The sequence below is a fragment of the Rana temporaria genome, chromosome 2 (assembly GCF_905171775.1).
Source record: "Rana temporaria chromosome 2, aRanTem1.1, whole genome shotgun sequence".
Classification (NCBI taxonomy): domain Eukaryota; kingdom Metazoa; phylum Chordata; class Amphibia; order Anura; family Ranidae; genus Rana; species Rana temporaria.
The window spans coordinates 61,004,205-61,028,070 of record NC_053490.1 but is presented as its reverse complement, the minus strand read 5'-3'; the positions used below and the strand labels follow the sequence as shown (position 1 = coordinate 61,028,070).

General features: G+C 45.0%; 1 protein-coding gene across 3 annotated transcripts in view; it reads left to right on the top strand.

Moving 5' to 3' along the window:
• ALKBH8 (alkB homolog 8, tRNA methyltransferase) overlaps nucleotides 1-23,866 on the top strand; it is an 84,006-nt gene that overhangs the window by 43,914 nt on the left and 16,226 nt on the right. For all 3 annotated transcript variants that reach the window (XM_040340246.1, XM_040340247.1, XM_040340245.1), the window contains 3 exons: nucleotides 6,777-6,883; nucleotides 16,103-16,254; nucleotides 18,988-19,247. In XM_040340246.1, coding sequence (XP_040196180.1) covers nucleotides 6,777-6,883; nucleotides 16,103-16,254; nucleotides 18,988-19,247 — 519 coding nt within the window. The remainder of the gene's footprint in view (nucleotides 1-6,776; nucleotides 6,884-16,102; nucleotides 16,255-18,987; nucleotides 19,248-23,866) is intronic.

Genomic DNA, 23,866 nt, shown 5'->3' with positions numbered 1-23,866 from the left:
AAGCACTTTGTAGAGATTTTCCTGGTAAATTATTTATAGCAGAGTTATTAATGCAGAGGCTGTTTGTGTTCTATGTTGTTTATAATGCCTGAGGCTTTTCGTTTTGTAGTCTGAAAAACTATTACACTGTTTTTTAGGATGGAGTATATGAGGTATAATCATTCCAATTTAATACACATACTGGAAAATAATGTGTTTTTGTATAGGGAGTCTGTGAATTGACCGGACTCTGTAAAAAGCCATTACAGTCTGGTTTGGTCCTCTAGGTATGCACAAGCTCTTTAAGTGCCCATTGTGGGGACATAGTGACCCATCATTGATATGAGTGGAAGGGATAGTGCCCCATCATTGGTATCAGTGGAAAGAATAGTGCCCCATCATTCGTGTCAGAGGGAGGAATAGTGGCCTATTGTTGGTGTCAGTGGGAGGAAGAGTTCCTCATTATTGTGTGGTGTAGATATCCAGTGCTGGCTAATCATGTGTTTATGAGGTTTGTGTAATACTCGGACAAAATGCAATATTGATATCCTCATACAGAAAGAATAAATTGGTGAATGGCGTTTCTTCATACAAAAATTATGAAAATTTGTTTAAAATCCATAAACATTAAATCTATATCCTATATGTCAATAAGTGATCCTTTAAAGTGCTCCAATGACGTGCTGTCTAATAAAGTGCTGTTCCGTGCTCCCCTCTTTATGTGCCCTCACTCACCGACTTATAGTGGGTTATGTGCCTCCTGTTAAAATATGGGGCTTTCAATCCTCCGGTAGATGATCGTATCTTTTCCTCCTCAGAGCTCAGAGTTTCCAACAGTTAGGTGAATAAGCTCCTCACATTTGTATGGGGAGATAGAACCAGGAGAAATCCATAGCGTAATTCCGTTTTAATTTAATATAAAAGCATGTAAAAGCCAATTTTGGACTTACAAAAATCTTCCCTTGTATGTTAGCATGTAAAGACGCCACTATGTATCGTAACTCCACAAACCACGATCTGCGCTCCAATAAGCAGACATTACGTCACCAAAAGTACACACTCACTTGATGCATTTCGCCCCACCCAGGAAGCGTCCTCAGAAGCACGGAACGGCACTTTATTAGACAGCACTTGTCACTGGAGCACTTTAAGGGATCACTTCTGGGCATATAGGATACGGATTTAGGCCCAGATTCACAGAGAGCAAGGCGCACATTACGCCGCTGTAGAACAAACACTGTACGCTACGCAACGCAGAGCAGAGAGGCAAGCATTGCCTTCAGCAAGCCAGTGCTCCCAACGCTGCGCCAGCGTGGCGTGGTTTTCGAAGGCGTACGCCGGTGTAGGTGGAAGTGGGCGTGACCCCATGCAAATGAGGTGTGACCCCATGCAAATGATAGGCCAAGCGCCAGACAGGTACATATCATGAACTGCGCATGCGCCTCGACGTGGACGCATGCACAGCACACCCCCCTGCGCCTGCTCACAACCACGCCGGCACAACTGTCTAAGCTACGCCGGATCACAGCATACGCTGTGAACATAACGTACGCCCAGCCAGACACACGTCCAACGCACAAAAACGCCGGCTTGTGTTCCCTGGTGCAGACCTGAGCATGTCTGTTGCTGGGTTGCACCTCATTTATAGGGAATAACTTTACGCCGGACGTACAACTTACGCGCATCTCGCGTAGAATGCGCCAGGCACACGCACGTTCGTGAATCGCCGTATTTCCCTCATTTGCATGTTTGAATGGCTAATCAATGGGAGCGGCACCATGCGCCCAGCCTAAATATGCGCCCACCCTACGCCGGCGTAAGCAAGATACGTCGGCGGGGTATAGCCTGTTTTTAGGCGCATATCTGTTCGTGGGTCTGGCGCACAGATACAACGGCGTACATTTGCACTTACGTCGGCGTAACTTGTTATACGTTGGCGTAAGTGCTTTGTGAATCTGGACCTTAATGTTTAAGAATTTTGCATCACAAATTTTTATCATTTTTGTATGCGGAAACACCATTCACCAATTGATTTATTCTTTTTGTATGAGGATACCAATATTGCATTTTGTCTGAGTATTACACAAACCTCATAAACACATGATTGGACAGGGCTGGATATCTACACCACACATTTCATAGGGTTTCTCAACCTGTTTACCAGCAGCAGTCAGATAAGATCATTCACAGCATTTCCACACACTCCACAGTGCGGGGATCACACATTTAAATAAGTGCCTCATTATTGGTGTCAGTAGGAAGAATAGTGCCCCGTTGTTGGTGTCAGTGGGAGGAAAAGAAGCCCTATCAATAGTGTCAGTGGGAGGTATAGAGTCCCAAAGTTGTTTGGGCTTTTCAGTATCATTATTATTACTATTATTATGACAGGATTTATATAGTGCCAACAGTTTAAGCATCACTTTACAATGTAGAGGGGGGACTGTAAAATTACAATACAATTAAATACAGAAGGAATACGCCCTGCTCGTGGAGCTTGCAATCTAAAGGGGGAGGTGGTACAAAAGGTAATAGCTGGGGGGGATGATCTGATGGAGGTGATACGGGTACAGTTCTTAGGTGGAGGTGGGATAGGCTTCCCTTTAACTACTTCAACCCCAGAAGGGTTTGCCCCCTTAATGACCAGGCCATTTTTTGCAATACAGCACTGCATCGCTTTAACTGGCAATTGCGCGAACATGTACCCAAAAAAAATTTACGTTCTTTTTTACCCACACCTAGAGCTTAATTTTAGTGGTACGTGATCACCTCTTCGGTTTTTATTTTTTGCGCTATAAACAAAAAAAGACCAACAATTAAAAAAAAAAAATGTATTCATCAGTTTAGGCCGATATATATTCTTATTATGGGCATGTCACGGCCATAGAGCAGGCAGGTTAGTCAGAGTTACAGTATGTAGAGGATATATATGCATCCCAGGTGTTGTGTATATATATTTTTATACACTGTATTGAGTTTAGCTAGATCCGCTCTTCCTAATTTACTGACAGGCAGGCAGGTGATTGTGCTAGCTGCAGTATTTTCACTTAGTGTACTGTCTGTGTCCTCTGTACAGTGTGCACCTAATGCTACATCAATAGATTTGCTGGTGTTTCTCATATTAATTCCTAAAGGCAGTAGAGCTGCACGATTCTGGGAACAATGAGAATCACAATTCTTTTGCTTAGAATGAAGATCACGATTCTCAAAAAAATGCATGGTGCTTTTGTTGGCATCCATTTTTGTGATTTTTTATTTTATTTACACGCACAGAGTATGTGCCTTGCTGCAGAACAGCCTATTAATTTGAGAATGCACTGCCTGCCACCCCTCAATAGCCCCTAAAGTGCATCATTAAAATCACTGCTCCAGTGATGCAGTGACGTCACCCATAGACAAACTATGGGGCAATTCTAGTCAGTTGCCCCTCCTCTCACCTGAAGCCATCGATGGGAGCTGATCATGTGACCGGAGCACCCTCGGAATAGGTACAGTAAATGTAAGCATCTTCCTTTTCACAGGGTAGTTGGAATTAGATTTAGAATGGAGGTTGGAGCAGGTTTAGGCTTGGCTAGGAATAGCCTGGAATTCTATGTTAATGATAGGTCCACTTTATATGAGAATTTTATTTTATTTTTTTCAGCATAGACTGTATCATATAGGAAAAATACAGAACTATTATTACAACATCATATGGGACCTTTATTATTTTTATAAAGTGTTTCACAGGATGAAATTGAGTTCAGTTTGTGATAATTTATTTTCACTGATCATATTTTAGAAAATTCCCGCTCTTTACCTGGCCAAAGCAGTACGCTACGTACCTTACTTTGTGCAATGCAATAATACAGACACAGTCATCTGAATGAAATAATAATTATAATAAAATTTAAGGGTGAATGCGCTCTCAAATAAATATTTGTATCTTTCTGCAAAATCTTATTTATGCTGGCAGAGTAATGTATATACAGTTGATCACCACAGACTTCTATGGGTCTGTCTCCTAAAACAGAAGCTTGGGAGATGCTCCTTGAAAGTCTATGGAGTTCAACTGTGCAGGGATAGATGCAGCTAAGAAGAATTTTTGGATGGATGTAAACATTGCAGGAGGCTGTGGGATGGTAGTAAGTATGGGCCAGATTCACGTAGAATCGCGGCGGCGTAACGTATCGTAGATACGTTACACCGCCGCAAGTTTTCATCGCAAGTGCCTGATTCACAAAGCACTTGCGATGAAAACTATGCCGGCGGCCTCCGGCGCAAGGCGAGCCAATTCAAATGGGCGTGTGCCATTTTAAATTAGGCGCGCTCCCGCGCCGGACCTACTGCGCATGCTCCGTTTCGCAATTCCTGTCGTGCTTTGCGCGCCGTGACGTAATTTTTTTGAACGGCGACGCGCGTAGCGTACTTCCGTATTCCTGGACGTGTTACGCAAATGACGTTAAATTTTACATTTCGATGCGGGAACGACGGCCATACTTTAGACAGCAATATGATTGCTGACTAAAGTTAGGGCACCCAAAACGACGACTAAATTTGTGACGGGAAACTAGACTAGCGGCGACGTAGCGAACGCGAAAATCCATCGTAGATCGCCGTAACTCCTAATTTGCATACCCGACGCTGGTTTACGACGCAAACTCCCCCCAGTGGCGGCCGCGGTACTGCATCCTAAGATCCGACAGTGTAAAACAATTACACCTGTCGGATCTTATGGATATCTATGCGCATCTGATTCTATGAATCAGTCGCATAGATAGAAACAGAGATACGCCGTCGTATCAGGAGATACGCCGTCGTATCCCCTTTGTGAATCTGGCCCAAAGTATCTAAATGAAAGGAAGGGTGGGGTACTTTGGGAACTTTTACCCTCTTCCTGGGCACTGATATGCTGCACTGATGGGCACTGATATTATGCACTGATGGGGCTACACTGGTGATCAGTGCCCTGATTATTAATGTAAATGGTCCCGTCACAGGAAAGCCACATATCCGCTTTCCTTTCCTCACACACTAACAGCACTGAGGAAAGGAAATGCAGATAATCGTCATTTGTTTACATGGGATCAGCTGTGGATGGGAACTGGTTAGGTCACAATGAAGGGAATAAAAATGATAATTTTGTCTGAAAGTGCTCTTAACCCCTTCCCGACCGCCGCCTGTACATATACGTCGGCAGAATGGCACGTACAGGCACATTGGCGTACCTGTACGTCCCTGCCTAGACGTGGGTGGGGGGGTCCGATCGGGACCCCCCCCGCGACTTGCGGCGGTCGGGTCCCCTCGGGGAGCGATCCGGGACGACGGCGCGGCTATTTGTTTATAGCCGCTCCGTCGCGATCGCTCCCCGGAGCTGAAGAACGGGGAGAGCCGTGTGTAAACACGGCTTCCCCGTGCTTCACTGTGTCGGCGCATCGATCGCGTCATTCCCTTTATAGGGAAGACACGATCAATGACGTCATTACTACAGCCACACCCCCCTACTGTTGTAAACACACACACAGTGTACACCAAATCCTACAGCGCCACCTGTGGTTAACTCCCAAACTGCAACTGTCATTTTCACAATAAAGAATGCAATTTAAATGCATTTTTTGCTGTGAAAATGACAAAAATCCCCAAAATGTGTAAAAATTGTCCGAAGTGTCCGCCATAATGTCGCAGTCACGAAAAAAATCGCTGATCGCCGCCATTAGTAGTAAAAAAAAAAAAAATAATAAAAATGCAATAAAACTATCCCCTATTTTGTAAACGCTATAAATTTTGCGCAAACCAATCGATAGACGCTTATTGCGATTTTTTTACCAAAAATAGGTACAAGAATACGTATCGGCCTAAACTGAGGAAATTTTTTTCTTTTCTGTATGTTTTTGGGGGATATTTATTATAGCAAAAAGTAAAAAATATTGCATTTTTTTCAAAATTGTCGCTCTATTTTTGTTTATAGCGCAAAAAATAAAAACCGCCGAGGTGATCAAATACCACCAAAAGAAAGCTCTATTTGTGGGAAAAAAAGGACGCCAATTTTGTTTGGGAGCCACGTCGCACGACCGCGCAATTGTCTGTTAAAGCGATGCAGTCCCAAACTGTAAAAACACCTTGGGTCTTTGGGCAGCAATATGGTCCGGGGCTTAAGTGGTTAAAGTAGAAGTTCACCCTAGAATTACTGAAGAACATGAACTTCATGGTTCAACTCATTGGGGGTTATTTATGAAAGGCAAGTGCACTTTCTGTGCAATTTCAAGTGCAATTTCAAGTGCACTTTTCACTTGTAGTGCAAAGTGGATGTGCCTTTCGTAAATAACCCCCATGGTGTCACTTGTTTGTGATTGCAAAATTAGCCTTAAAACTGCTCAAACAGGCTTCCTCTTGCATGGTGTGAAGCAGGGTGTTTATTTATACATGTATTATATGTTCTAATGTTCATTGAGTAATTCTGGGAAGAACTTGCACTTTAAGATATAGAAATGCATTGAGCATTATTTATAACTCTCTCTCCAAGTAAAAAAAAAATGTCTGTCAACTTGACCAACCAGTCACATTCAGACTATTATGAGCTAACCCAGCTTTGATTGGTTACCAAAAAGTATGCATGCTCCTCCTCTTTCAATTTTATTGGCTGCCACTTGGGCCAACAAATTGTGAACCTCATCTAGGAATAATTAAAAGTAATTAAAAATGAATAAAAAAAAATTATTAAAAGTTTCTTATGTATATTTTACAAATGTTTCTTTCACTTACATATTTATAAAATGAGAATTATAAACAACATTCTAAATATTAATGAAATATAATTACAGATTGTCATGGACTTTAAGCATCCAAATGGTTCCAGTGTCCCCGTTATGGTGCCACGCCGAAGCCTTATAGTTATGGGTGGAGAATCAAGATATCTGTGGACTCATGGGTATGTAGGATGGGTAAAGTTGGCAGACTGTCATGTCATGCTGTGTTTAAGTTTTCTTTTTGTTTTTGCTTTGAAGTTGCTGTAATTCTGCTGTGATCTTCACACTTCCTGGTTGTCTGGCTCCTTATAACCATGGTACTGGGAGCTTTTCACGGGGGTCTAAGCTGTCATTACTGTGTGTCTAAAACTCCTCAGAACCAATCAGATTCATTTTAAAAACAAAACACTGCCCTGGATTTGTTTGTTTTTGTTCTGTGGGTCTCTTTACTTCACATAAACATGAAACCAGTTTAAAACCGAAAGTGAAACTAGAGGCACATTATATGATTGAATTTAATCTATTTTTAATCATTTTTAAAAGGAATCAGTTAACTTTTATGTCTCTATACCCTGTAAACAGTCATTTCAGCAAAAAAAATTTTTTCCTTTAGTGACCCTTTAAATAACTGGCCCTGAACAAGTGCATAGGCAAAGTAAGAGGACAAATAGAAGTCCTTGTTTGCATACTTGTTCCTAGTCGGTGACTAAATGCATTGAAGTCTGAGGGTGAGGATGGCAGCCAGGCAACATTTTGAATGTGTTTATTTTATTTTAAAATTTTGTATTAAAAAAAGAAGTATGGGCAAGTTTTTTGGCCATATTCTGAAACACAGGAGTGCACTTACTTGTGTTTTCCTGTGACTCAGACTCAGCCAACAGTGGGCTCTACTGACCTCAACGAGCCGCTCTAGGCTCTGGAAGGATCTTGACAATAGTGTCGGGATTCGCCCAGATGCCTGACAGGCAGCCCCTCTGAGTGCCGCTGATTTTTTTTTTTTTTGTATTTTTATATTTTTGACAAATGACGGCCAGTTTATGATGGTTAACTTTTTTTCTGATATGGAATTGTTTCCATGCTTCTAAAGCCAAATAGTAGTTTGGCCAGGGGACATGTCAGACCACTGGAGCTAGATCACTGATCTCACGCAGGACTAGAAGTGAGCAAAAAGCTACAGCTGTGAGTTGTCACCAAGACAGGGATAGAGGGGAAGTCTTCCAGCGAGGACACTTGTTCCAGTGAAAAATTTCCAGTCACTTGCTGTTGTGTCGTGAGACAAAAAATGAAAAAAAAAATCTCTGCAATGGGACACAGATAGTAAAAAAAAAAAAAACTTTTGTGCACTGCCAAAAATATGCACATGGCAAGGTCTTTAACCACTTGCTTACTGGGCACATATACCCCCTTCCTGCCCAGGCGAAATTTCGCCTTTCGGCACTGTCACGCTTTAAATGAAAATTGCGCAGTCATGCGACGTTGCGCCCAAACAAAATTGACGTCCTTTTTTCCCCACAAATAGAGCTTTCTTTTGGTGGTATTTGATCACCTCTGCAGTTTTTATTTTTTGCACTATAAACAAAAAAAAAATGACAATTTTGAAAAAAAACACTATTTTTTACTTTTTGCTACAATTAATAAATATCCCAATTTTTATTTTATTTTTTATATTTTTTTTCTCAGTTTAGGCCGATACGTATTATTCTACATATTTCTGTTTAAAAAAAAAAAAATCACAATAAGCGTATAGTGATTGGTTTGCGCAAAAGTTATAGCGGCTACAAAATAGGGGATAGAATTCTTTTTTTTTATACATTTTTTTTTTAACTAGTAATGGCGGCGATCTGCGATTTTTGTCAGGACTGCGATATTATGGCAGACACATCGGACACTTTTGACAAATTTTTGGGACCATTCACATTTATACAGCGATCCCTGCTATAAATATGCACTGATTACTGTATAAATGTGACTGGCAAGGAAGGGGTTAAATGTGTACCCTGGGAGTGATTCTTACTGTGGGGGGAGGGAACTGATTGGGTGAGGTGACCGATCTGTGTCCCTATGTACAAGGGACACAGATCGGTCACCTCCCCCTGACAGGATGTGGATCTCTGTGTTTACACACAGAGATCCACGTCCCTGCTCTGTCACTGCCGATCGCAGGTCCCTGGCGGACATTGCAGCCGCCAGGCACGTGCATCGGCACCTCAATGACCACGCGCCCCCCAGTGGCTGGAGGACCCGAGGCCGTAAAAAGACAGCCTCCCGGCATTGTAGAGCCACCTTGTGGCTGTCTTTTTACTATGGCCCGGGTCTGAAGACGTTAATGGGATAAAGCATGAAGAAACGTGTGCATTGCAGAGATGTGATGCATTTTGTTTTCCTTGACATACCTTTAACCTACGTATGTACCACCGTACATTTTTTAACAGTGATATGGTAGATGCTTGTTTTCCTTTACAAACGGCAATACAGAAATCACCCTCAGGTGGCAAATATATCCTTTAAGGCCTCACAGGTGTTCTTTGCATCCCCCTGCATGCAGTCCAATTAATGTCAATTGGGATGCAGCGACTGCACTGACACAGCAGTAGGGATGAGCCAAACACCCACCGGTTCGGTTCGCAGCAGAACACGCGAATACCGTTATGGGACACGAACATGAAAAATCAAAAGTGCTAATTTTAAAGGCTAATATGCAAGTTATTGTCCTAAAAAAGTTTTTGGGGACCTGGGTTCTTCCCCAGGGGACATGTATCAATGCAAAAAAAAAAGTTTTAAAAACTGAAGTTTCTTTTCGGGAGCAGTGATTTTAATAATGCTTAAAGTGAAACAATAAAAGGTAAAATATTCCTTTAAATTTCATACCTGGGGGGTGTCTATAGTATGCTTGTAAAGTAGCGCATGTTTCCCATGTTTATAATAGTACCCAAGGCAAGGCAAGAAATTTGCGCCTCTAACCAATGGACATTTAGTGCTCCCCGAGTCCCTTCCAGTATTAAAACCCCTTATGATACATTTTAGGATGTACCACTCTTTCTCTTTGTTCTCCTTTCTTTCCCTTTCATCCCTCTCTATCCTAATTTCTTTTTTTTTCTCCCATCCCTCTCTCTAGCCATCTTTCTTGTTCTTTCTCTTATTCTTTCTCTCCCTTTTTCTTTGGTCCTCCCCCTCTTTTCCTCTCCCTTCCATGTATTCTCTATTTGAATTTTTTCTCTTACTCCTTGGGGGGTGGGATGAGTGGCAGTGCTGGCGGGGAGTTGGGATGAGTGGCAATACTGGCGGGGAGTTGGGATGAGTGGCAATACTGGCGGGGAGTTGGGATGAGTGGCAATACTGGCGGGGAGTTGGGATGAGTGGCAATACTGGCGGGGAGTTGGGATGAGTGGCAATACTGGCGGGGAGTTGGGATGAGTGGCAATACTGGCGGGGAGTTGGGATGAGTGGCAATACTGGCGGGGAGTTGGGAAGAGTGGCAATACTGGCGGGGAGTTGGGATGAGTGGCAATACTGGCAGGGAGTTGGGATGAGTGGCAATACTGGCGGGGAGTTGAGATCAGTGGCAGTGCTGGGGGGAGTTCTGATCAGCCAACTTTGGTGCTCTTGATCAAGGTCATCTGCTAATCTGAGAACTGTAGTGGGGACTTTTAATGGCAACTCTAATCACAGCCTGGTAGTGTTACTCACTGTGTCTCGCAGCAATGACACCTATTCCAAAATCAGGAGATAGGGTCTCTTCCAGCTCCTCCCACTTCACATTCCTTACTGGTCAGCTGACCTCTAGTCTCTCCCCCCACCCTTGCCGTGAACTGAAAGGGAGGCTGCGAAGAGGCAGGCTGGGCGGCTCCAGGGACTGCCCTGCTGGGCAGCCACGAAAAGGCTGGGAGAGCGGTGCAGGCTTCAGGAACAGCCCAGGAGGAATTTGACACCCCAGGGGGTCCCGACCCCCAGGTTGAGAACCACTGTTCTACATAATTTGGGGGGGGATCGCAATAAGCGTATAGTGATTGGTTTGCGCAAAAGTTATAGCGGCTACAAAATAGGGCATAGGTTTCTGATTTTTTTTTCATTCATTTTTTTTTTTTTTTTTACTAGTAATGGCGGCGATCTGCGATATTATGGCGGACACATCGGCCACTTTTGACACATTTTTGGGACCATTCACATTTATACAGCGAACAGTGCTATAAATATGCACTGATTACTGTATAAATGTGACTGGCAGCGAACGGGTTAACACTAGGGGGAGGGGAAGGGGTTAAATGTGTAACCTGGGAGTGATTCTTACTGTGGGGGGAGGGGACTGACTGGGGGAGGTGACCGATCTGTGTCCCTATGTACAAGGGACACAGCATTGGTCTCCTCTCTCCCTGACAGGACGTGGAGCTCTGTGTTTACAGGCAGAGCTCCACGTCCCTGCTTTGTCACTGCCGGTCGCGGGTACCTGGTGGACATCGCGGCCGCCAGGCACGCGCAATGGCATCTCAGTGATGCGCCGGGTCTGGTATGGATATTAAGGGGAACCCTGCGCCAAATAAAAAAAATGGTGTGGGGGTTCCCCCAAAAATCCATACCAGGCTGCAGGAAAAGAGGGAGCCCCCCCTCCTGAACTGTACCAGACCACATGCCCTTAACATGGGTAGGATGTCCCCATGTTGATGGCGACAAGGTCCTCATCCCCACAACCCTTGTCCGGTGGTTGTGGGGGTCTGTGGGCGGGGGGCTTATCGAAATCTGGATGCCGGCCCCCCCATGTGAATTGGTAACGGGGTACATTGTACCCCTACCATTTCACCCAAAAAAGTGAGAAAAAAGGAAAAACACATACACACAAAAGTCCTTTAATAATAACAAAAAAAAATTCCGGAGCCGTAATCCTTCTACGAGTCTGACCCGCCGCTATGAACGATACCGCCTTCATAGGAGGCTCCCGGGCCGAATGACGCGCGACCCGTCTGACAGCTGTTTTATAACCGAGGGCAGGGCTACCCGTGATGTGGACGGGTGACCCAGCCCCATCTAAAGCAACCCCCGTTGTTGAATGTACATTGTTCAAATAGTAAAAAATAAACCTCTGTTTTTTTTTTTAAATACCACCAAAAGAAAACTCTGCCTGCCTCTTTGGAATCAGGGTTGCATGTAATTGTCATTCAAACTGTCACAGTACTGAAAACTGACCTGGTAATGAAGAGGTGTATACAGGCCGGTACTCAAGTGGTTAAGTCATTTCTGCACATCTCCTCCTATAACTGGAGCACGTTGTGATATGTCCTATATCTACACAGTGACTGACGCTTTGCACAGTCTCATCATTTGAACAGCTGGAGGTTTATTGCTGTTTTATTTATGAAGCGAACACTGACTGCGGAGGACAGTACAACAAGAGACAGGAGACAGCGAAGTCATACGTACCACATGTTGTAATCTTTGTTTAACTGCCTGGAAGTAACATTGATGTCTGAACAACACAGATCATTCTAGAGAAGAACTCAGATGTACCAATACAAAACCCAGCCATGTGTTCTGCCTGTTACTAAGATTGTTTAAACAGCCCATGCAAAACTGGTACAGGTGGGCATAAGTATGCACAAATGTTTGTTTAAAGCTGAAGTTTAGGTATGACAGCTTTTACATAGTTAAAAGAGAAGTATGGACTTTTAACATTTATACTCACCTAGATGGATGCAGCATCGATCAGGTGCTGCATCTGCCCCCTGCCAGTTCTGCAGTGAGAACTGAGCGATCAAAGACTGCTGATCACTCAGTCAGTTCTCAGCATTCTGTGAGCAGAGCGCCAGGGACTGTCACCTGTTAGTCAAAGCTTCTGGGCGGATCCCAAGATCTTTTCAGAGCCTGCATCGGCTCTTTGATGTCTGCTGTTGGCTGAAAATGGATCACAGCAGTGCAGAACAAACTGCACTCCTGTGATCTATTGAAGAGGTATAGCCAAAATAGCTTTGGCTTTACTTCTCCTTTAAATTGGTCCCGCTTGGACTAATGCAAGTATGTATATTCCATATTTAAAACTGAGAAAAAAAAAACCTGTCTTGGCTCAACCAGCCCAAAAGCATTAACATAGAAATATCCCACTGCATGTATCAAAGATAGTAAACCATTTTATTATATAAACCACAAATATATGTTTAAAACAATAAGGAACAGACACACACAAACACTGAAAAAAACAAGCCAAGTCCACCTCTTACAGACTCATGAGTAAGACCAAGATGACAGCGGCATGTGGCAATTGTGCAATAATAAATCTAGTGTTGAGGGTTATACCCTTCAGTCCACAAATCCTCTTAAGCATGAAGCTTGTGCACCTATGGAGACCAAGATATATAATTTGTCAATGCTCATGGAGTAAAATGTGCATATCCCCATTGTCGGTCTACTGTATAGTTGGATCCAATCCAATAGTGATGAGGGTTACTGGCCACGTATACACAAATTGTGCTGACAATGTCCTAGACTGTGGTAAAGCCTTATCCCCATGACCCTATTGACCTTGTGATGGCACCCACTTGTCAGTGCTTTTGAATAATACACTTTTAGTGTGACAAGCAGAATGAGGCATGTGTAAGAGGCTTTGACTGGGGAGAATGGTTTAGGTGGGTAGGAGAGAGGTGGAATGAGGGGGAGGTGGGTGTGAGTTGCTGTAACCTGGGGGTTTAGGTGGCTGACAGGGAGGCGCAGTGATTAGGAATGGGTGGAGGGAGGTTCTATACCTGGAAGAGAGAAGGTGAGGTAGTATGCGGGAGGGGGGTGGCAATATGAGGGGTAGGTGAGGTGGGAAGACCATTTAACAGGTACCAGCAGCAGGATATTCAAGTTGCTTGAGTCCCTCAGTGCCGCTGGTCAGCCTGGAACTTCTGTGCATAGCCTGCCCTGTGTCCTGGACTCACTGGCTGGGTAGGTCTGATGGAGGAAGTTCCGTCCTTGCCCTCCTTTTTCTATGAATGTGAAAGCACATGGGGGTGAGTCAAGCATGTGATTGGTTGCTAGGACCACTGATGCCCTAGCAGCCAATCACGTGCTTGCCCCATCAAGTGGGGACCACACTGCCGCTTTAGTCTATATATTCTGATTGCTGTAGCGGAGTGGTGCAGCTCCATGCAACAGCAGGGACTAACTGGGCATATGGGCAGGTTGCTCTGCCCCCCCTCCCCATCTATGTCCCTGTGACAAATAATAGGGAAACCAGTGGCCGTGGCTACGACCTAGCAGTAGCAGATATCTGGATGTACACACAGCAAATATCAAGACATACAGATATCAGGACATTCAGACTGCAAATATCAGGAGACTCTGACAGCAGATCTCAGAATATACAGTTGTGCTCATAAGTTTACATACCCTGACAGAATTTATGATTTCTTGCCCATTTTTTAGAGAAAATGAATGAGAACATAAAACTTTTCTTTCACTCATGGTTAGTGTTTGGCTGAAGCCATTTATTATCAATCAACTATACTGTGTTTACTCTTTTTAAATTTTAATGGCAAAAGAAACTACCCAAATGACTTTGTTTAAAAGTTTATATATCCCAGTTCTTGATACCGTGTATTGCCCCCTTTAACATCAATGAAAGCTTGAAGTCTTTTGTGGTATTTGTGGATGAGGCTCTTTATCTTCTCAGATGGTAAAGCTGCCCATTCTTCTTGGCAAAAAGCCTCCAGTTCCTGTAAATTCTTGGGTTGTCTTGTATGAACTGCATGTTTGAGATCTCCCCAGAGTGGCCAATGATATTGAGGTCAGGAGACTGAGATGGCCACTCCAGAACCTTCACTTTATTCTGCTGTAGCCAATGACGGGTCGACTTGGCCTTGTGTTTTGGATCATTGTCATGTTGGAATGTCCAAGTACGTCTCATGTGCAGCTTCCTGGCTGATGAATGCAAATGTTCCTCCAGTATTTTTTGATTACATATTGCAGTTATCTTGCCTCGGGTCTCATCACTCCAAATGACTTTGTGGCAGAAGGTTTGAGGCTTGTCTCTGTGCTGTTTGGCGTATTGTAAGCGGGATACTTTGTGGCATTTGCGTAGTAATGACTTTCTTCTGTTGACTCGACCATGCAGCCCATCTTTTTTTAAAGCGGTTGTAAACCCTCCTATCTTTTTCAGCCAAGGAAGCTGCCATCTTGGCCTTTGTTCAATCTTCAACTGCCATGAAGCTGCACATGTGATCAGTTATGACACCAGCCATTGGATGGTTTGACAGTTTGGTTGAGAGCACAACCAATGTGCAGTTAGCATTCCCGGCATGCCGGGAATGTTAACAGTTTTTTTAAGTGTTACATCGATGGGTTTACAACTCATCGATGTAACACTTATTGTGCCTCTTAAAACAGCCACACCACATGTTTTCAGAGAGTCCTGTATTTCATCTGAAGTTATTTGTGGGTTTTTCTTTGCATCCCAAACAATTTTCCTGAAATTTTAGTTGGATCTACCTGGTCCACTTCCTGATTAGAGAACACTGCTGATTGGCATTGTCAATTCCTTGGATATCTTTTTATATCCTGTTCTTGTTTTATACATTTCAACTACCCTTTACCAGAGATCCTTTGTCAATTATTTTGCTTTCCCCATGACTCAGAATCCAGAAACGTAAGTGCAGCACTGGATGAAAGATGCAAGGGTCTGTCAGGAGTCCAGAAACTCATTGACCTTTTATACACACACACTAATTACAAGAAAACCGATCACAGGCGAGGATGGTTACCTTTTTAATAGCCATTCAAACCCCTTTGTGTCAACTTGTGTGCATGTTATCGGGCCAAAATCACCAGGCTATGTAAACTTTTGATCAGGGTCATTTGGGTAGTTTCTGTTGCCATTATGGTTTAAAAAGGGTAAATGCAGTTTATTAATAATAAATGGCTTCAGCCAAACACTAACCATGGGTGAAAGAAATGTTTTTGAGTCATCATTCATATTCTCTGAAAAATGGCCAAGAAGTCATAAATGTTGCCAGGGTATGTAAACTTATAAGCACAACTATACATCAGATATCGGGATATACAGAAATTATATTGGGACATATGGATGAAATGGCTACTTGCACCTGTGACATGACAGTAGAATGAATCAGCTAAAAAAAAAAAATTTAAAACCCCGACATGCATCATAGTGCATCCCTTATCGTAAAGTATAGGGTCTTCTGGAAGACAAAACGGCTCATAGACTGACCAGTTTATTAGTTCTTTATGGATGTTTCCACTTCATTTATTTTTCAATAGCAAAGACCGTTTTCCTTTTTTCTCCCTCCTAATGTAATGGCTGTGCGGCTGACAGTTTCAACAGCTGCATATTGACTTTGACACTCAATCGTGACTGCTAAGGCCATTCTCTTCTCGTCCCTTCTCCACGCCATGTAATTTATTTTCCTTCATTCCAGAATCACTCCAAGAAAGTTTGACGTGATTCAAGTTTCAGAAGGGCAGAAAGTTGGGACTGTCAGCGGGAACACAGAGGAGTTAACGTTAAACAAGAGGGGGACAAGGACATCCTTCACTTTCAGGAAAATCAGACATAGTCCCTGTAAATGTGGTACGTCTTGTAGAGATTTTTTTTTAATAAGATCTATAAACAGATTGAGAAAATACTCTGCCCGATATATTTGTTTTGTGCTCTCCACACCTGACACTCTCTAGCTTCACTTTCTCTTATACACTGTAACCCAGGTACAAAGGAGAGAGGTGGGAGAGCTAGCGAGACATTGAACAAGGCTTATTACATATAAATGCTCCTGTGTGACAGTTTAACCACTTAAGCCACGACCATATTGCTGGTCAAAGACCAGAGCACTATTTGCGATTCGGCACTGCCTCGCTTTAACTGACAATTGCGCGGTCGTGCGACGTGGCTCCCAAACAAAATTGGCGTCCTTTTTTCCCCATAAATAGAGCTTTCTTTTGGTGGTATTTGATCACCTCTGCGGTTTTTAGTTTTTGCGCTATAAACAAAAATAGGGCGACAATTTTGAAAAAAAATTATATTTTTTACTTTTTACCATAATAAATATCCCCCAAAAATATATATAAAAAAAATTTTTTTCCTCAGTTTAGGCCGATACGTATTCTTCTACATATTTTTCTAAAAAAAAAAAAAAATCGCAATAAGCGTTTATTGATTGGTTTGCGCAAAAGTTATAGTGTTTACAAATTAGGGGGTATTTTTATGGCATTTTTATTAATATTTTTTTTTTACTAGTAATGGCGGCGATCAGCGATTTTTTTTTTCTTCGGTACTGCGACATTGTGGTGGACACTTCAGACACTTTTGACACTATTTTGGGACCATTGGCATTTTTATAGCGATCAGTGCTATAAAAATGCATTGATTACTATAAAAATGCCACTGGCAGAGAAGGGGTTAACACTGGGGGGCGGGGAAGGGGTTAAGTATGTTCCCTGGGTGTGTTCTAACTGTAGGGGGGGTGGCCTCACTAGGGGAAATGACTGATCGCTGTTCATACATTGTTCCCCCAAACAGGACCGGGAGCTGTGTGTTTACACACACAGCTCCCGGTCCCCGCTCTGTAACGAGCAATCGCGGGTGCCCGGCGGTGATCGCGCCCGCTGGGCACACGCAGGGGCGTAAAGCTACGTGCTCTCGCCCAGCAGAGCCGACCTGCCGCTGTAAAACGGAGGCGGTTGGTCGGCAAGCAGTTAAACAGACCCTGAATTACTGACCTGCACAAACCTCATAGAGTAATAATAGAAAAAAAAATCTTTGCCTCCTTAAAGGGTAACTCCACTTTTGTGGGGGAAAAAAGAATATAACAAGTCCTATTGTAATTGAATGTTAGTAAACTGTACCTTTCCTTTTCCATCTGCAGCTCTGTAATTTTCTGAAAATGCTTTACAATATGGCTACCTTGGAGGTGTTCTGTACACAGAGTGTGTACAGAACACCCCCCAAAAACATAATTTCCTGCTTGTGTGATTGGCTCACCAATTTCCACAGAAGTCTACACTAAGATACAAGTCCCCTGCAACAAAAATGTAATTTTTGGTGAGATCTATTCAATAGGAAATCACAGGTAAAGGGATGCAGGCCCAGCAGCTTTCCTCATTGGAGCCCTGCAGGTGCACAGCTGATTGATAATTATGAAACCACTCCCATTAGACTCACCTTCCCACATGGACACAGACAAACACACAGGTATTTCTTCAGAATAACAAAAGGTAGGAATCTGCAACAAAGTTTGTTAAAATCCTTGAAATGTACATAGATCACCCAGAGGGGAATGTTTTTTTTTTTTTTCTCAACAAAAATGGAGTTGCGCTTTAAATGTGGAAAATCCTCTTTCGTCCGTGTTTCACACTCCCCTGCCCCCCCCCCCCCCCCCCACACACACACACACACATACTGCAGATCACAGCAGGAGGATTTCAGCTAAAGATGGCAGTGCTGTCAATTTAGAAAGCAGTGGTCAGAACCAGGTGTGGCCAGATACGGATTGACAGGCTACAGATTTGTGAATCTGCAGTGACAACGCACATAGCAACATCTTCTTCTCATCCCACTGTAGTACAAGCATTTGGGGCCAGATTCACAAAGGGGATATGACGGCGTATCTCCTGATACTCCGTCGTATCTCTGTTTCTATCTATGCGACTGATTCATAGAATCAGTTACGCATAGATATCCATAAGATCCGACATGTGTAATTGTTTTACACTGTCGGATCTTAGGATGCAGTACCGCGGCCGCCGCTGGGGGGAGTTCGCGTCGTAAACCAGCGTCGGGTATGCAAATTAGGAGTTACGGCGATCCACAACGGATTTTCGCGTTCGCTACGTCGTCGGTAGTCAAGCTTCCCGTCGCAAAGTTAGTCGTTATTTGACCTGCCTTAACTTTACACAGCAATCGTATTGCTGTATAAAGTATGGCCGTCGTTCCCGCGTCGAAATTTAAAAATTAACGTTGTTTGCGTAAGCCGCCCGAGAATACGGAATTAAGCTACGCGCGTCGCCGTTCGAAAAAATGACGTCACTGCGCGCAAAGCACGGCGGGAATTTCGAAACGGAGCATGCACAGTAGGTTCGGCGCGGGAGCGCGCCTAATTTAAATGGCACACGCTTACGCCGGAGGCTGCCAGAGTAGGTTTTCATTGCAAGTGCTCTGTGAATCAGGCACTTGCGATGAAAACTTGCGGCGGTGTAACGTATCTACGATACGTTACGCCGCCGCAATTCTACGTGAATCTGGCCCTTGGTTCAGAAATTGTTTGTATATCTTTGTAAATTGACATTCATTATTTCTGTTCTCATGCAGCCTTCCCATCCGTCTGCTACAGTCAACAAGAGCAGAAAGGGGGCTCCCCTCCTTTGGTTGGAGACTTGGGAGCAGCATCCCTGGAAAAGGAATACGTCCACAAGGTCTATGAAGACATTGCTGGCCATTTCAGCAGCACCAGACACACTCCATGGCCCAGAGTGGTGGACTTTCTCAGGTCTTTGCCAATGGGTTCTCTTGTGGCTGATGTGGGCTGTGGCAATGGGAAATATCTTGGTGTCAATAAGGACTTGTACATGGTAAGTTAACGTGAATATGCTGTTGGAACTGTTGTTAAACATGAACTGTTCAACTTACAAACTGACTGGTCCATAATTAGTACGCAAACAACTCTACTTTAGTCTGTCCTTATGACCTAGTTATTGGCTTCTAACATTGTGCCTGTTGCATAGAGAAGAGGAGATAAAGTTGGCTGTCATTCATAGCCCAAAAATCAAAGACGCCTGTACCCTTCTTGTGACGGCTGGAGGGGTGCTTACAGCTTATTAGCTGTCGGGGGAATGGTTCTATACAGAGCCGAGGGCTTAGCCGTTAATGGTTTTTATAAAGGTTTACCTTTGCATATTACTAACGGTGCTGTTCAGACTGCTTATATTGCACATATTGTGCCGTATTTATCGGCGTATACCGCACACTTTTTTGCCCTGAAAATCAGGGCAAAATCGTGGGTGCGCGGTATACGCCGATACCCGCGCCGAGTTTTGAATACTGCGCCGACATATACCGAGCGCAGTACACTCGGGTATAGTCGGGCAGTCTCGGCTCCTTCCGCGCTCACGTCCTGGACGTCCAGGACGTGAGCGCGAGTGTTGCCGAGCCTGCCCGACAATACACGAGTGTACTGCGCTCTGTATATGTCGGCGCAGTATTCAAACTCGGCGTGGGAAACGAGCGGGGAGGACGCCGCAGAAGGACGCCGGACCCGACGAAGAGGACACCCGAAGCCCGCAGACGGACCCCGGACCCGACGAAGAGGACACCTGAAGCCGCAGAAGGACGCCGGACCCGAAAAAGAGGACACCCGAAGCAGCAGAAGGACGCCGGACCCGACAAAGAGGACACCCGAAGCCGCAGACGGACGCCGGACCCGACGAGGCCGCCGATGGACGCCGCGCAAGACACCAAAACTGTAAGTACAAAATAAACTTTTTTTCCACAGGATTGGGGGCCACTTTAGGGGTGCGCGGTATACGCGGGAGCGCGTTATACCGCGATAAATACGGTACTTATAAAGCAGCTGATGGAATGGATCAAGAAAGTACTGCTACCGTATGTGTACATGCTTAGGAAATATAAAAATTTACATTTTACACAGAATTCGTCCAGCTCCCTTCCTTTAGCCCCCTCAAATCACACAGTCATGTCCTACACTGCAGTTCTGTACTCGCCTCCTTCGAGCAGTGACCTACTGTGCTATCTGCAGCCCGGCCAGGAAACCCTAGTGCAAGACTGCCAACACCTGCACACTAATGTCGCCTACACTAGAATGGGCTGCATCTTTACTGGAATGCCCTGTGTAGGTCTCAAATGTTTGGGCAATTTTGGTAATCGGGAAACATTGGGGTAGCTTCACATACCTTTTGCGGCGGCGTATCCCCAGATGCGCCGCCGTAATTTGAATTCCGCGCCCGCGTAGCGTTACGCCGATTCACAAAGGCAGTTAAGCTGAAAAAATAGGCTTCCTCCACCGACGTAACTTGATTGCGGCGGCGTAGAATTGTGTGCAATATAACTTTGGCCGCTAGGGGCGCTTCCGTTGTTGTCGGCGTAGAATATGCTAATTTCCTCGATATGCCGATTCACAAACGTACGTGCGCCCCGGCGTTCGTTTTTTACGTCGTTTGCGTTAAGGCTTTTTCGGCGTAAGGCTGCTCCTGCTATTAGAAGGCGCAGCCAATGTTAAGTATGGACGTCGTTCCCGCTTCGAAATTTGAATTATTTACGTCGTTTGCGTAAGTCGTTCGCGAATAGGGCTGGACGTAATTTACGTTCACCTCGAAACCAATACGTCGTTACGCCGTACTTGGAAGCAATGCACACTGGGATATGTACACGGACGGCGCATGCGCCGTTCGTAAATCACGTCAGGTCATCACATATTGCCATAAAACACGCCCCCCCCCTTCCCCATTTGAATTACGCATGCTTATGCCGGCCCCATTTACGCTACGCCGCCGTGACTTACGGAGCAAGTGCTTTGTGAATACTGCACTTGCTCCTGTAAGTTGCGGAGGCGTAGCGTAAATACACTACGCTGTGCCGCCGTAACTTATAGCGTAGCTACGTGAATCTACCCCATTATCAGTATGGACCCAAAGTTTTTTTGATGGAGCAGATATCTATAGTTATATATCAGACAGGAGGCTTCATATCTTGCATTAAACTTTCTTTTTAATGCTCATAGCAGAAAACCATAAAACACTTATTTCTTTAATACAGAGAAAAAATCTTCATAGGACTACAATACCCAGCAGCCCCTGGGGCCCCTCCCCCCTGACATAGTCTCTATATAAGGGGCTGTCTGGGTCTCCTCCTCCTCTTTCTTTCTGCTCATGGCATAAGATAAGTACATCGATTTTATATTCTGACATTATCTTTTATTATTGTGTAATTGACCCTATACAGTATTGCTAGTATTGTCTTATGTAAGTACTTTTGGCTGGACTACCGCGCTGGCGCCGTTAGTCCAGCTCCTTTATCACATAGACTCTCTCACTGTCCTTTTTCTGTTCCCTGTCAGGCGCCATTTCCCCCTTCTCCTCATAACTTCCCTCCCTCACCCTCTCGCCGCAATTCGCGGGCTTTGGTTTGTGGAGGGGCGCGGCCGAGAGACGCTGCTCCTCGGCACGCCTCCTTCCATTTGGCGTCCTATCAGAGCGAACGGCCGTAATCTCGCGAGATTACGGCCGTAGGAGCGAGGCGCGATTCCCTGCAATTCCTTCCACCTCAGAGCAACGGTCGGAAGGAGCAGGAGCGCGCTGCGGACTAGCTGCCCAAGTTTTTTCTCCCTCTACTGCCGCAATACTCGGACCCAAGACCTCAACCACGGTCAGGTACCAGGGCAGATCAGGGGATCCTATCACCCGGACAGGGCAGTAATCGACCCTCACTGCTGCAGTGACCTTACTGCTGCAGTCTGCAGTCCCTAACTTTTGCCATATTAATTGTCACTAAGAGATTGCTTGTCAGTGATTTATCCCTGACAAATAAATTCCTGCTAATTCATAGAAAATATATATAGTATATATAATGGCTACAGATGGCAATGGCTCGGGCCTGGGCAATGAGGTAGTGGAAATGGATGCATCGCATCTATTATCCACGAACCTGATACAGGAACTGATTGCCAAATCCATTCAAGCTGCTTTGTCGGCCAATACAACTGGATCAACCTCAGTCCCATCCACTTCGGGGTACCCCCCGACTAAAGGTAAAGTGGCCCAAAAACTCAAGCACTTGTCAGTGCAATTCGACTCCCCGGCAGGGGAAGTTTACAATGTGCCCCAAGCAGGATCCAATCCGACCTGCCACACCCCGCACATCTCAGACCACATCCGACCCTTGGGCCCCAAGGAGATAAGCAAAGGGCATAGATCCGCCAGGCGGATTAAACCAGACTCGTATGACACATCCGATGACGAGTCTGAAGTGTCTGACGGAGCCGAATCCTCTGACTCACTTATAGACGACGAGGAGGATGCGGGGCTTACGGCGATCCACCATGACGCCAATGCTGAGATGTCACAAAATGCCATTGTAGACTCTCAAGGGCAAGCATTATTCAACCCGGATGAGATTTCTCACCCGCGTTCGGGGGATTGGGCTCCACTCCCCCACGTGGCGCAGTATTTGGAACTATGGACCAGACGGTCCTTGGATAGGGTGAACCGCAACAAGCTGCGGTCAGAATGCCCCAGACCACATGTGGCAAACAAAGTGGCTATCACCCCCGAGATAGATCCGGTATTGCTCAAATATTTGACAAGATCCGGGAAATATGCAAAGAAAGGGATTGAAAGGTCCTTTAAAATTATCCAGGACCGTATACTAGATATCCTTGGTCCCCTCACAAAAATTCTAAATTTGGGGGAACAGGCGGCCTCATCAGCCCAACCTGTAGATTTAACACAACTCAGGGGCTGGGCCCAGCGCGCTATATGCCTGCTGGGCACCGCTAATACAACTTGCTCGGTGGAGCGCCGCCGCTCCATCCTGATGAAGTTGGACCCGCAACTCAGCCATCTGGCAGAAAATGAACCGGGACCTTCTGCAGGGGGTCTTCTCTTCGGAGATGACCTCATTAAAAATATAAATAAATTTGTGAGCCTCTTTTCGAGCCTGGACAAGGCACAATCATCATTGAGAAAATCCCAACCCGGCCGGGTTTTTGGGAAGGCCGGTAGAGGCAGAGGGCGATCTACCGGCCGCACTGCTCAGTACAGGCCCTACTCAAGACCACCCAATCAGCAGTACACTCCTGCTCCACAGCCGTACACCTTGCCGATGGCTCAACCCGCACCCTTTTTCCCCCCACGGGGACGCCCCTGGAGGGGACGCGGAGGACGTGGATTTCCAAGGTCTAGGCCACCGACCGGTGAGTTTAATTCCATCTTTCATTCCACACACACAGGTGGGGGGCAGACTGATGTATTTTTCCCACGCCTGGTCCAAAATCTCGACGGATACTTGGATCCTCTCAACGGTAACGGGTTATCGGATAGAGTTCTTGTCTCTCCCGACATTAGACGTAATGCCCCATCCTATCCATTTTTCGGCCCAAAACATAGAACTGATCGACAAGGAACTCAGAGAGCTCCTGTCCAAGGGAGCGGTTCAGGAGGTAGACCCCCTCTCCCCC